Source organism: Triturus cristatus, chromosome 6 (genome assembly GCF_964204655.1).
Source record: "Triturus cristatus chromosome 6, aTriCri1.1, whole genome shotgun sequence".
In the NCBI taxonomy this organism is placed as follows: domain Eukaryota; kingdom Metazoa; phylum Chordata; class Amphibia; order Caudata; family Salamandridae; genus Triturus; species Triturus cristatus.
The window spans coordinates 1,066,148,348-1,066,160,962 of record NC_140589.1 but is presented as its reverse complement, the minus strand read 5'-3'; the positions used below and the strand labels follow the sequence as shown (position 1 = coordinate 1,066,160,962).

General features: G+C 43.0%; 1 protein-coding gene across 1 annotated transcript in view; it reads right to left on the bottom strand.

Annotated features, from left to right (window-relative positions):
* FRMD1 (FERM domain containing 1) overlaps positions 1 to 12,615 on the bottom strand; it is a 574,048-nt gene that overhangs the window by 87,673 nt on the left and 473,760 nt on the right. Inside the window, exon 10 of the mRNA XM_085611901.1 lies at positions 11,143 to 11,478. Within this exon, the coding sequence (XP_085468027.1) occupies positions 11,143 to 11,478 (336 nt within the window). The remainder of the gene's footprint in view (positions 1 to 11,142; positions 11,479 to 12,615) is intronic.

The following is a 12,615-nucleotide window of genomic DNA, read 5'->3' as shown; positions in this document are numbered from 1 at the left end:
GGGCATCCCATCTGAGATTGCTAACAAAGACCTTCTGACCTAAATGCATGCATTTTTCAAACAGACCCGGCAAGACACAACCTTAAAGACCGTACAGTTAGACCACGTGTCTTTTTTGCCCTCCAACAGCAATTGTAGCCGGCCCCGGATATACTTATGAAGGTTCACTTCTTCAAAGAAAAGGAAGCCATCTTGGCTGCAGCACAAAAGCAAGAACCATTATTATTCAAAGGTGACACACACTATATCTTTCAAGATGTCTCATCCCATAATCTTGCACTCAGCACTTTAAAGAGGTCACAGCACGCGATTCCAAGAAAACATCCATACGTCTGGGGCTCTCCTTCCACTTCAGTTACAAAGGCACATCACACGTAGTGAAAGAAGTATAGGAAGTCCAAGGACTCCTGGGCCTCACTGATGATCAAGCCACCCAGTCAGTGTCCATTTTGCCTGCCCCCGAGGATGGTTGGGGAACTCTACGTACTCCCAAATCAAATAATACCCACAAAGAGCGTAGATGTATGAAACACTTACAGGACAGAGAAGTGGGCCTCCTTCTTGGATGAGGACTGACCAGAGGCCATGGCTGATCCTCTACACTAAACAACACCGGTCAACCTGAGGGCAGCCTCTTGAGAATATCTCTTCCGTGCTGCTATCAGACCTTCTAAGTCTTGAAACATTGTTTACTTCAACAACACTCACAAGTGGATTGAGTCGGAGAGCTTTACATTGGCTAACTACAGGAGCACTTGAACTTTGTTCCGGAGGTCGCTCAACACTGCACCTGAGAACGAATGACCACATTTTGGTGAACTGGTTTTCCTGGCATGAACTTTTTATTCTTCGAATGTTACACAACAACATTCCGGATCATGATACTGCATGAAGTTGTATTGTTACCTTATTTTTTCGGCACATGGTTTCCCTGGTCATCACACAGATCTGCTCTCGAACTGCTGAGCTAATTTCAGAATGCGTCTGCTGGGCACTTCCCATGCTTCTAGCCTCTTTCATTCAACCCGTCCTGGCCTCACTTTCGATTGGGAAGGGGAAGGAACGCCATCAGAGAAGGACATGTCCCAGCTGACAATAGTAACACGGGTGCGTAGCTACAGTGGCTAAAGGTGAAATAGGTTGATTTCAAAATTCTACAAGAGACCCATTTGTTGAGTAGAGATGTACAAGGCTTGAAGTCCTTTTGGTTCCAACTCAATTTCTTGCCACACACATGTCTAAAACAAAGGGGAGGTAGGGATCTTGCAGTGGCGGGGATTATACATTTTAATCTAGCATCCAAACATCAAGACAGGGAGGGCATATGCTTATGGATGCAGGGAAAGCTTGGGACTTTCACTGTCATGCTTTTTCCCCTCTATGCATCCTATGAAGAGAGCTGGCTTCATGCCCAAACTGGCACGCTTCACCAAAGTGCACATAATATTAGGTGGGAATTTTAATGCTATCCTAAACACAATGGCTGAGCGTTCTTCACTATGATATACTTGTCCCAGACGTCCTGCCCCTGTACTCCAGGGTATAGCAGAACTTGATCTGATTTACGCTTGGCAGTAGCAGCACCAGGGAGAAAGAGATTATACTTTTTATTTCCATGTACAGTGGTCATATATCCGCATAGAGTTTTTCCTAGTCCTGTGAGATCTGTGTCAGGTAATAGTTCCCACGGGCATTAATTAAAAGATCTTATTGCACCATGCAGTTGTATGCATGGTTTTTGTCCCCAGAGTGCAGCAGCCACCCCTTCCCAAACCTTGGGTAATTAGCGAGGTTGCCCTATGAGACCTGCTAGTGCGAGAGAAAATATGTGCTGTAATAAAGCACTACTTTCAGCAGAATTACACTGAAGAGGTCTGTTGGAGCAACATTTGGGATACAGCGAAAGCTGTTATATGGGATTAATTAATATCTCACACAGCACACTTCAAGCACCTGGAAAAACTAAAAAAAAGCATGAATTAGAAATAGAATTGAAAGACCTTGAAGTCCAACACAAATTAGATACTTCACTCAGAACATATAGAGCGTTAAGGAAAATGAGGGGCGAACTTGAACAACTAGTAATGCGTGAAACAGCAAAGTAACTCCATTATATACAACATCTATAATATGAGAAATGAGATAAGGCCAAAAGACAATTGTCATACAAACTGTGACAAAAACACACACAAAACTTTCTTCCTACAATCCAAAGTGATCTGGGCACTATTCACACTGGCAAAAAAGACACCATGACCACTTAGACTTCCATGACACACTTCACCGACCCTCGTCTTCACCCAGATGCTCATGAGGCTTACTTTAGGCCTTTCAAATGCTTACTAAACGGTGAGGATTGCACTCCCATGGAATCAGATATTACATCTGCAGAACTACCCCTGATAACAGCCAACAAACATTCACTAACAACAAACCCAATAGTCAAAAAAGCCAGGAACGCTCTGCTGAAGGTGGACCAAAAGATGGAACACAGTATAAAAAACTCGAAATGGGAATCTCTGTGGGCAAACGCTAAGATAAAATACAGGGGCAAGCCGCTCTCGATCGACTCATGGGGGAAAACAGGGATCTCCCACCGTATACAATTTGAAGAGGGAGGGATTCCCATCACTTTCCTTACGCTAAAAAACAAACATAATCTACCAGATATAGAACTATATACTTTTCTAAAAATCAAAACTGCACTGACCAAAGCGAAACTTTCCACTACCAAGCCATCAATCTTCCAGTATATGTCCAACCTTAATAAATTAGGCCATCAGGTATCACATCTCTACAGACTACTAAGGTCCAGCCCAACAAAAATCAATGAAAAGAAACGCAAATACTGGGAGTCCCAGCTTGGGGACTCACTTAACGAAAATGAGATCCAGAAACTATGGTCCTCCCCCACACAAAGCAAAATATCCCCGGTACTAGCACAGTCAAAGTTCTGGACACTACACAAAATCTACTGGACCCCAGCGCGTTTGGCGTCCCTGGGACTGAACCCCAATGAACAGTGCTGGAACTGCAACAATGGAAAGGGGGACCTGGCCCATCTCATATACTACTGCCCAAAAGTCAAGGCATTCTGGGAGAAGATTTTTGCCTTCTTAAACAATATGCTACATTGTACCCTTAAAACCAAGTTTGCCACCCTAGTAACTGCATTCATTAGGACAGATACAGACTCCGAACATGACAGAGACCTACTCGACCTCCTTCTAACAGCAGGAATAAAAATGGTACTCAATAACTGGAAAGACACCTGCAAGGCTAAGTTTAAAGCATGGCTCAACTGGGTGACATACCTTAGGGGAGCGGATACAGTGCCTTAAGTGATTCACCATGGAGACAGCCCGACAGGAGAATGTGGGCAACCCTGGACAAATACCTAGACCCGTATGATCCGCCCTGAATAAGCCCAGCAGCCCTACCCGGATAGCAACCCACATTAGACAATAGTAAAGACGCTAACTCTCATTCTACCCCATCCTCTCTCTCTCTGCTCAGGCCCCCCTGTCCCTCTCTGTGCTTCTATGAACCATAAGAGGACAGTGGGTGGAAGATAGCCAAAATAGGCTATTTGTAACTCAACCTACATAGCCAGAGTGGGCATCCCTGTAGCAACTAGCGACGCAGAGTGCATGTTAATTGTTAATTCTTTTATGTATGTGTTATGTTATATGTGATATGTCATGGGTTTTGGGGAGAAAAAGACAAAATTTTAATAAAAAATCTACTGAAATTAAACATCTGCAGAACTCCAAGCGAGTACCTCGACGGAAGGTGCCAGGCCTGGACAGCTTTCTGGTCTTGTTCTTTAAAACCTTTACCACCCATCTACGCTGCACCTTTAGCAAAGGTTTTCAATTGTGTTCTAAACTTTGGAGTTTCCAATACCATGCTAGGATCACAGCTAACTAAGACCGGATAAGAATCCATTTGCCTGCTCCTCTTACGGGCCCACGGCCTTATTGAACATAGACAAGAAGATAGTCACATTGGTGCTAGTACATGGATTTCACACTATTTGGCCCAAACTAGTTTCCCTACAGCAATGTGGCTTCATCCGAAACCAGCATGTGCAAGACAATGCTAGATTGGCAATTACCCTTACTGAGACAGCAAAACACACTAGACAACTGATGGTCCTCTCACTAAATGCAGAGAAGGCCTTCAATTGGGATAAGTGGTCGTGTACCTCCAAATTCCTAGAGTGGGTTCCACTTGGCCCTAAAATGATATGTTGGCTTTTAGCGAGCTACAGAAGACCCAACACACATATGAAGGTGAATGGTATATACTCATCTAAACTCTCCACGACACAAGGCACCCACTGTTGCCACTGGTGTTTGCACTGTCTATGAGACCCCTGGCCCACACAATTCTGAACAATCAGAATATAAGGGGGGTGACAGATGCTAATCAAGAATTCATGATAGCTCTCTATGCCACCATCAACATCCTATGCTTCTTGACTAGCCCTGCCATATCCATTCCTGCTCTCAAGGAAGAGCTTCCATTTTCCACCAAGGTATCAGGCTTTAAAATACATTTTCAAAATCCAGTGGCATGGAAGTCGTGCTTATGGATGCAGGGAAAGCTTGGGACTTTCACTGTCATGCTTTTTCCCCTCTATGCATCCTATGAAGAGAGCTGGCTTCATGCCCAAACTGGCACGCTTCACCAAAGTGCACATAATATTAGGTGGGAATTTTAATGCTATCCTAAACACAATGGCTGAGCGTTCTTCACTATGATATACTTGTCCCAGACGTCCTGCCCCTGTACTCCAGGGTATAGCAGAACTTGATCTGATTTACGCTTGGCAGTAGCAGCACCAGGGAGAAAGAGATTATACTTTTTATTTCCATGTACAGTGGTCATATATCCGCATAGAGTTTTTCCTAGTCCTGTGAGATCTGTGTCAGGTAATAGTTCCCACGGGCATTAATTAAAAGATCTTATTGCACCATGCAGTTGTATGCATGGTTTTTGTCCCCAGAGTGCAGCAGCCACACCTTCCCAAACCTTGGGTAATTAGCGAGGTTGCCCTATGAGACCTGCTAGTGCGAGAGAAAATATGTGCTGTAATAAAGCACTACTTTCAGCAGAATTACACTGAAGAGGTCTGTTGGAGCAACATTTGGGATACAGCGAAACCTGTTATATGGGATTAATTAATATCTCACACAGCACACTTCAAGCACCTGGAAAAACTAAAAAAAAGCATGAATTAGAAATAGAATTGAAAGACCTTGAAGTCCAACACAAATTAGATACTTCACTCAGAACATATAGAGCGTTAAGGAAAATGAGGGGCGAACTTGAACAACTAGTAATGCGTGAAACAGCAAAGTAACTCCATTATATACAACATCTATAATATGAGAAATGAGATAAGGCCAAAAGACAATTGTCATACAAACTGTGACAAAAACACACACAAAACTTTCTTCCTACAATCCAAAGTGATCTGGGCACTATTCACACTGGCAAAAAAGACACCATGACCACTTAGACTTCCATGACACACTTCACCGACCCTCGTCTTCACCCAGATGCTCATGAGGCTTACTTTAGGCCTTTCAAATGCTTACTAAACGGTGAGGATTGCACTCCCATGGAATCAGATATTACATCTGCAGAACTACCCCTGCTAACAGCCAGCAAACATTCACTAACAACAAACCCAATAGTCAAAAAAGCCAGGAACGCTCTGCTGAAGGTGGACCAAAAGATGGAACACAGTATAAAAAACTCGAAATGGGAATCTCTGTGGGCAAACGCTAAGATAAAATACAGGGGCAAGCCGCTCTCGATCGACTCATGGGGGAAAACAGGGATCTCCCACCGTATACAATTTGAAGTTGGAGGGATTCCCATCACTTTCCTTACGCTAAAAAACAAACATAATCTACCAGATATAGAACTATATACTTTTCTAAAAATCAAAACTGCACTGACCAAAGCGAAACTTTCCACTACCAAGCCATCAATCTTCCAGTATATGTCCAACCTTAATAAATTAGCCCATCAGGTATCACATCTCTACAGACTACTAAGGTCCAGCCCAACAAAAATCAATGAAAAGAAACGCAAATACTGGGAGTCCCAGCTTGGGGACTCACTTAACGAAAATGAGATCTAGAAACTATGGTCCTCCCCCACACAAAGCAAAATATCCCCGGTACTAGCACAGTCAAAGTTCTGGACACTACACAAAATCTACTGGACCCCAGCGCGTTTGGCGTCCCTGGGACTGAACCCCAATGAACAGTGCTGGAACTGCAACAATGGAAAGGGGGACCTGGCCCATCTCATATACTACTGCCCAAAAGTCAAGGCATTCTGGGAGAAGATTTTTGCCTTCTTAAACAATATGCTACATTGTACCCTTAAAACCAAGTTTGCCACCCTAGTAACTGCATTCATTAGGACAGATACAGACTCCGAACATGACAGAGACCTACTCGACCTCCTTCTAACAGCAGGAATAAAAATGGTACTCAATAACTGGAAAGACACCTGCAAGGCTAAGTTTAAAGCATGGCTCAACTGGGTGACATACCTTAGGGGAGCGGATACAGTGCCTTAAGTGATTCACCATGGAGACAGCCCGACAGGAGAATGTGGGCAACCCTGGACAAATACCTAGACCCGTATGATCCGCCCTGAATAAGCCCAGCAGCCCTACCCGGATAGCAACCCACATTAGACAATAGTAAAGACGCTAACTCTCATTCTACCCCATCCTCTCTCTCTCTGCTCAGGCCCCCCTGTCCCTCTCTGTGCTTCTATGAACCATAAGAGGACAGTGGGTGGAAGATAGCCAAAATAGGCTATTTGTAACTCAACCTACATAGCCAGAGTGGGCATCCCTGTAGCAACTAGCGACGCAGAGTGCATGTTAATTGTTAATTCTTTTATGTATGTGTTATGTTATATGTGATATGTCATGGGTTTTGGGGAGAAAAAGACAAAATTTTAATAAAAAATCTACTGAAATTAAACATCTGCAGAACTCCAAGCGAGTACCTCAACGGAAGGTGCCAGGCCTGGACAGCTTTCTGGTCTTGTTCTTTAAAACCTTTACCACCCATCTCCGCTGCACCTTTAGCAAAGGTTTTCAATTGTGTTCTAAACTTTGGAGTTTCCAATACCATGCTAGGATCACAGCTAACTAAGACCGGATAAGAATCCATTTGCCTGCTCCTCTTACGGGCCCACGGCCTTATTGAACATAGACAAGAAGATAGTCACATTGGTGCTAGTACATGGATTTCACACTATTTGGCCCAAACTAGTTTCCCTACAGCAATGTGGCTTCATCCGAAACCAGCATGTGCGAGACAATGCTAGATTGGCAATTACCCTTACTGAGACAGCAAAACACACTAGACAACTGATGGTCCTCTCACTAAATGCAGAGAAGGCCTTCAATTGGGATAAGTGGTCGTGTACCTCCAAATTCCTAGAGTGGGTTCCACTTGGCCCTAAAATGATATGTTGGCTTTTAGCGAGCTACAGAAGACCCAACACACATATGAAGGTGAATGGTATATACTCATCTAAACTCTCCACGACACAAGGCACCCACTGTTGCCACTGGTGTTTGCACTGTCTATGAGACCCCTGGCCCACACAATTCTGAACAATCAGAATATAAGGGGGGTGACAGATGCTAATCAAGAATTCATGATAGCTCTCTATGCCACCATCAACATCCTATGCTTCTTGACTAGCCCTGCCATATCCATTCCTGCTCTCAAGGAAGAGCTTCCATTTTCCACCAAGGTATCAGGCTTTAAAATACATTTTCAAAATCCAGTGGCATGGAAGTCGTGGGCGATTGCCAGGGAGCTCAGGAAATTTTAGAAAGCAAAAGGTTCACAGAGACACTGAGCACCATCAAATATTTGGGCATTTATCTTCCACAAAAATCACCCCCTCTACCAGTCAAACATTCCACCCTTGCTACAGACCCTCTTTAATGATTTATATTGATGTGGAAGTGCCGTTATTCTGGTTAGGGCGAAAAAACTTCTTTGAGATGAACTTCTTTCCTAGAATTGCTTTAAGATGAACTTCTTACCTAGACTCCTGTATAGCATTCAGGTACTACCTCTGTGCCTACACAGCTCAATCATAGACCCCATACAGAAAAAATGCTATCCTTTGTCTGGGAAAACAGGCCCTCCAGGTCCCCAAAGCAAAACTACTTAAAGCCACTGCAGAGGGATAGCTAGGCTTTCCTATTATCAAAAAGTATGTCCAAGCGGCACAAATGTGCCCAACCCTAGAATTGATCCTCGATGAAGGGAATAAGGGATGGCTACATATCAAACAAGGCTTTCCCCCATACCCTTGCGTTTACTACCATGGCTTCCTTCAATGGTGTGGCGGCATCCCCACACAACTCACACGCAGTGGCATCGTACTTGAGTATTTCAACAGATAGCATGATGGGAGGGTTCCGCCATGCATTTATCACCTCTGATCCCCATAGTGCCTAACTCAGACTTCCTATCAGATCTTTACGACATCAGATTCAGTACGTGGTATGCACATAATCCTCCGTTGTTGGGTGACTTGGTGACAAGGGGGACACTCCTCACAAGAGACAAACGACCAGCTGCGAGCTGGACAGATCACTTGCAATTGCTCCAGCTCCTACACTGGGCCAGATCAAAAAAGGTGTCCCTACTTGCTGGCAGGGAAATAAACCATTGGAGACCTTATTCGCAAACAAACAAGTTTGTAAAAGGGATCACATGGATTCGAAGAACCTTTTTAGAATGTCATAAAAACCTAAACATAATATGTTTAAACTTTGGAAAGACTTATAAAGAATGATCTTGGGTGACAACTGGGGAAGAATATGGCAAATAGCTTTTAAATCATCTATTAGCATCCACTACAAAGAAAATGCTTACAAACTATTACCCTGATGATACCTATGCCCCATTTTCCTAAATGAAAATGAACAGAGACCCAGAGTTATGCTGGAAAGATTGTGGGGAAAGGGGCACTTTCTTCCATATGTGGTGGGCATGCCCGCAGGTCCACTCATATTGGAAGAAATTTGTATCACATATCAAGTACATAATGGGCATTACATTATTATTAAAACCACTGGTGGTGCTCCTCAGAGACTCTTGGGAAAACAAAGTGTTTCTGCTCACCACGCCCATGGGCAAACTCATATCACACTTGCTCAGGTCTATATTCAATTAATTAGCCCCACTTTGCATATGTAGTGGGGAAAAATGTGTAATATAATTGCCATTGAGAAGCTCTCGGCAATTGTACAAGACAGATTGCACAAATTTGACCCTTCATGGCTAGCATAAAAACATGTATGAAATGTGACTGCACCGGGGGGGTATTCACTCCATCACCACCCAAGAATTAGTTCACACTGCCAGGCTTATGTTTTGTCGCCATCCCGGCTACCACCTCAGACTCTGGCTGATCCACCTTACTGCTATGATCCATGTATTGCTGGACATATAACCTAAAGCTGCTCATTGTGTATTATTACTTGCGTTATGTTCATGTGCAGAACCAAAATTATAAATAGTGTTTAAAAAAAAAGAAAGAGATCGGAATCTTAAATAGGATTTTATACTAACCTTAACTAATGAGCTCAATACTGACTTTTCTTTAGATTAATGTGTATTAACTTCAGCAAAGTTCAGATGAAGTGACGTTTATGGTAACACCATTATGTAGTATCACTTTTGGTGGCATTTGGGTGATAAATATAAGGTTTTGAATGCAATAGATTTGGAATGCTTTTCCAGTTTGTGTAATTGCAATGAAGGTATGTGGAGGGGTCTTGCAGAAATGATTAATATGATTAAAACTGAGTAATAGTTATGCAAAATGTACCTCAAAGTATTGGGCAGTTAAAAAGGATCTTTTGAGTGAGAAAATCTTTACAGAAAATCAAGAAAGGTTTTTGGTATTATCATGAAACAATCCTGGACTCTGGAGAGTTAGCCATTGGCCTGACACTTAGGGACCTCTACCTGCTCCAGTCCCTAAGGTTAAGAACTTGGGCTTTACTATTGAGAACAATCTCTCTCTTAGTGCCCAAGTGTCTGGAGTCACCACAACTTGCTTTGCGGTTCTCAAGCGGCTAAAAAAAAATCCTTTGGTTTAATTCCACCCGTAGCCCAAAGAACCGTATTGCAGGCATTGGTGATTTCCAGACTTGACTATGGCAATGTATTGTACTTGGGCGCAGATAAGGCCTCCGTTCGCCGTCTACAGCTCATTCAAAATGTGGCTGCCCGCCTTCTTTTTCGGTTGCCTCGACACGCCTCTGTTTCACCTCTGCTTCATCAACATCACTGGCTGAAGGTGAACAAGTGCATTGAGTTCAAGGCTCTATGTTACATGTTTCAAGCTAAACATGGCTTGGTACCCTCGTACATACAAAGCCTGGTCAAAGCTTACCTACCCACCCGACAGTTCAGATCGGCCAGCCTCTTTCTTTTTATCTGTTCTCAGCGTTCGGCTTACTCATATGAGAAGCTGCTTGTTTTCCTACCTTGGACCTAAACTGTGGAATTCCCTTCTTTTGGAACTTAGGATCTGTCAGTCGCTTTTAGCCTTCTGTAAAAAGCTAAAGACCTTTCTTTATAACCAAGTATAATTCCTCTGTTTCAACTATCTGCAACCTCGGTTTGTGCGTTGTCCTGCCCAGAGTCGGGAAACCCTGTTGGGTAGTTGTGCGCCTTATAAATCTTTAAATAAATACAAAATTAAATGGTCTAAAATGTAACAACACTTGTTTCAGTTTTTTAAGTAGTGGAAGTGTAAGGGATATTGCAAAAATCTGCAGGTGGGATCTTCTCCTGTGTTCCTTGACTTCACAAACATTTAGATCCAAAGGTGCATTTATCTGGTCATGCAAGAAGGTAGCAGATATGTTTGCATGGGTTGGGAATGAAAGGTGTTTGCAAAGGAGAGTGTAATGGAATAGGCAAATGATTCTAAGTAAATTCTACCTGCAGTCACTATTTTGGGCACTTACTACATTAATACAGCGTATAATTTGATTTTGGTAGTTGAGAATTACATTTCCATCCCCTGACCTGATCATATACAAACGGTTTACACCCTTACCATTTTCGAGAGAGTCACCATCAGCTTGCCATTGGCTGAAGTTTACAATGCCCGAACTTCCATGGCTGATGGATGAGCTGCAGGATTTATCTGTACGATGCATGGGCTCATTTCTAAAGGGCTCATCCACAGACATCTCCACTGACAACCTGTGCCTCGAGTCTGGCTCGATGCCTGAAGTATGAGAGCCTCCATGGGTGACTGTTGACTGGCAAGACATAGGTTTGTTCCTTGTGCTACCCCTGCTGCTCTCACTTTCATGACCACCTCCATCCAACAGCTCAAAGTCCATCTCCAAGGTGTCACTGATATACGACTCCATGTAGCATTTCTTTTCTGGTGGAGTAAATGAATAGGCAGTAAAATGAATGTGATTATAACACTAAGCACCACATTTTCCGTAAATAGAATACATTTCAGGGACACAGAATATATTTCAATTTCTGCATGAATAGTCTCTTTTTTGGTAATAGATTGCAAAAACGTTCTTTGAATATGAATTGATGGCCCTAGAAAGCAAAAATCTTTTGTTCTTTACATATGTAATTTAACTCATTATTTTTGAATGTGCAATTACTCTAATTTAATTGTTATAATAGCATTGCAACAGATAGCACGAAGGAGAGTTCCACCCCATATCTATAACCTCTGTTTATCCAATCTGGCATACAGTGAGGTTATAGGATTTGGGGCCAGATGTACGACGGATTTTTGCATGCGCAAATGGGTTTTAGACCCGTTTGCGCATGCAAAAACCAGTGGACGATGTACTAACCCTATTTTGCGAATCGCAAACAATTTGCGTCTTGCAAAATAGGGTTTAGCGACACACTATTAGGAAGATGCATTCCCTTTCTAATAGCGACTCCAAAAGCCATGTAAGAATGTTTTGTGAACGCAATTGCGGTTGCAAAACACTTGCAGTTTACCACCCTTCTCCGAAGGGTGTTAGAGCACTCACAAACGGGAAGGGGTCCCCAGGGACCCCTTCCCCTTTGGGAATGCATGCACAAACATTTTATAAGGGCAGGCAGTGGTCCCAGGGACCACTGCCTGCCCTTAAAAAATGAAAATGAAAAGTTACATTTTTCTTTTTTAAATGCACCCCGAATGCTTTATTTAAAAGCAGTCCCAGACATGGAGGTCTGCTGACCCCAGCAGGCCACCATCCCTGGGAGTGCTAGCCATTCCCAATGGGGTCGCAAATTGCGACAGCCTTATTAATATTCATGAGGCATGCAATGTGTGACCCCATTGGGAATCGCAAACAGTGCCTCAGACACTGTTGAACATTGGAAATTGTGACTCGCAAATTACGACTCGCAATTTGGCACAATTTGCAAGTCGCAATTTCTAAAGGTGGTACATCTGTCCCTTGCTGCTTATAGAATTGATAAAATATAATCTGATATCGAAAACATTAACTGCAGAATCTTTAAGATCATCACAATTAACTAAATATCGAGTTTCCTA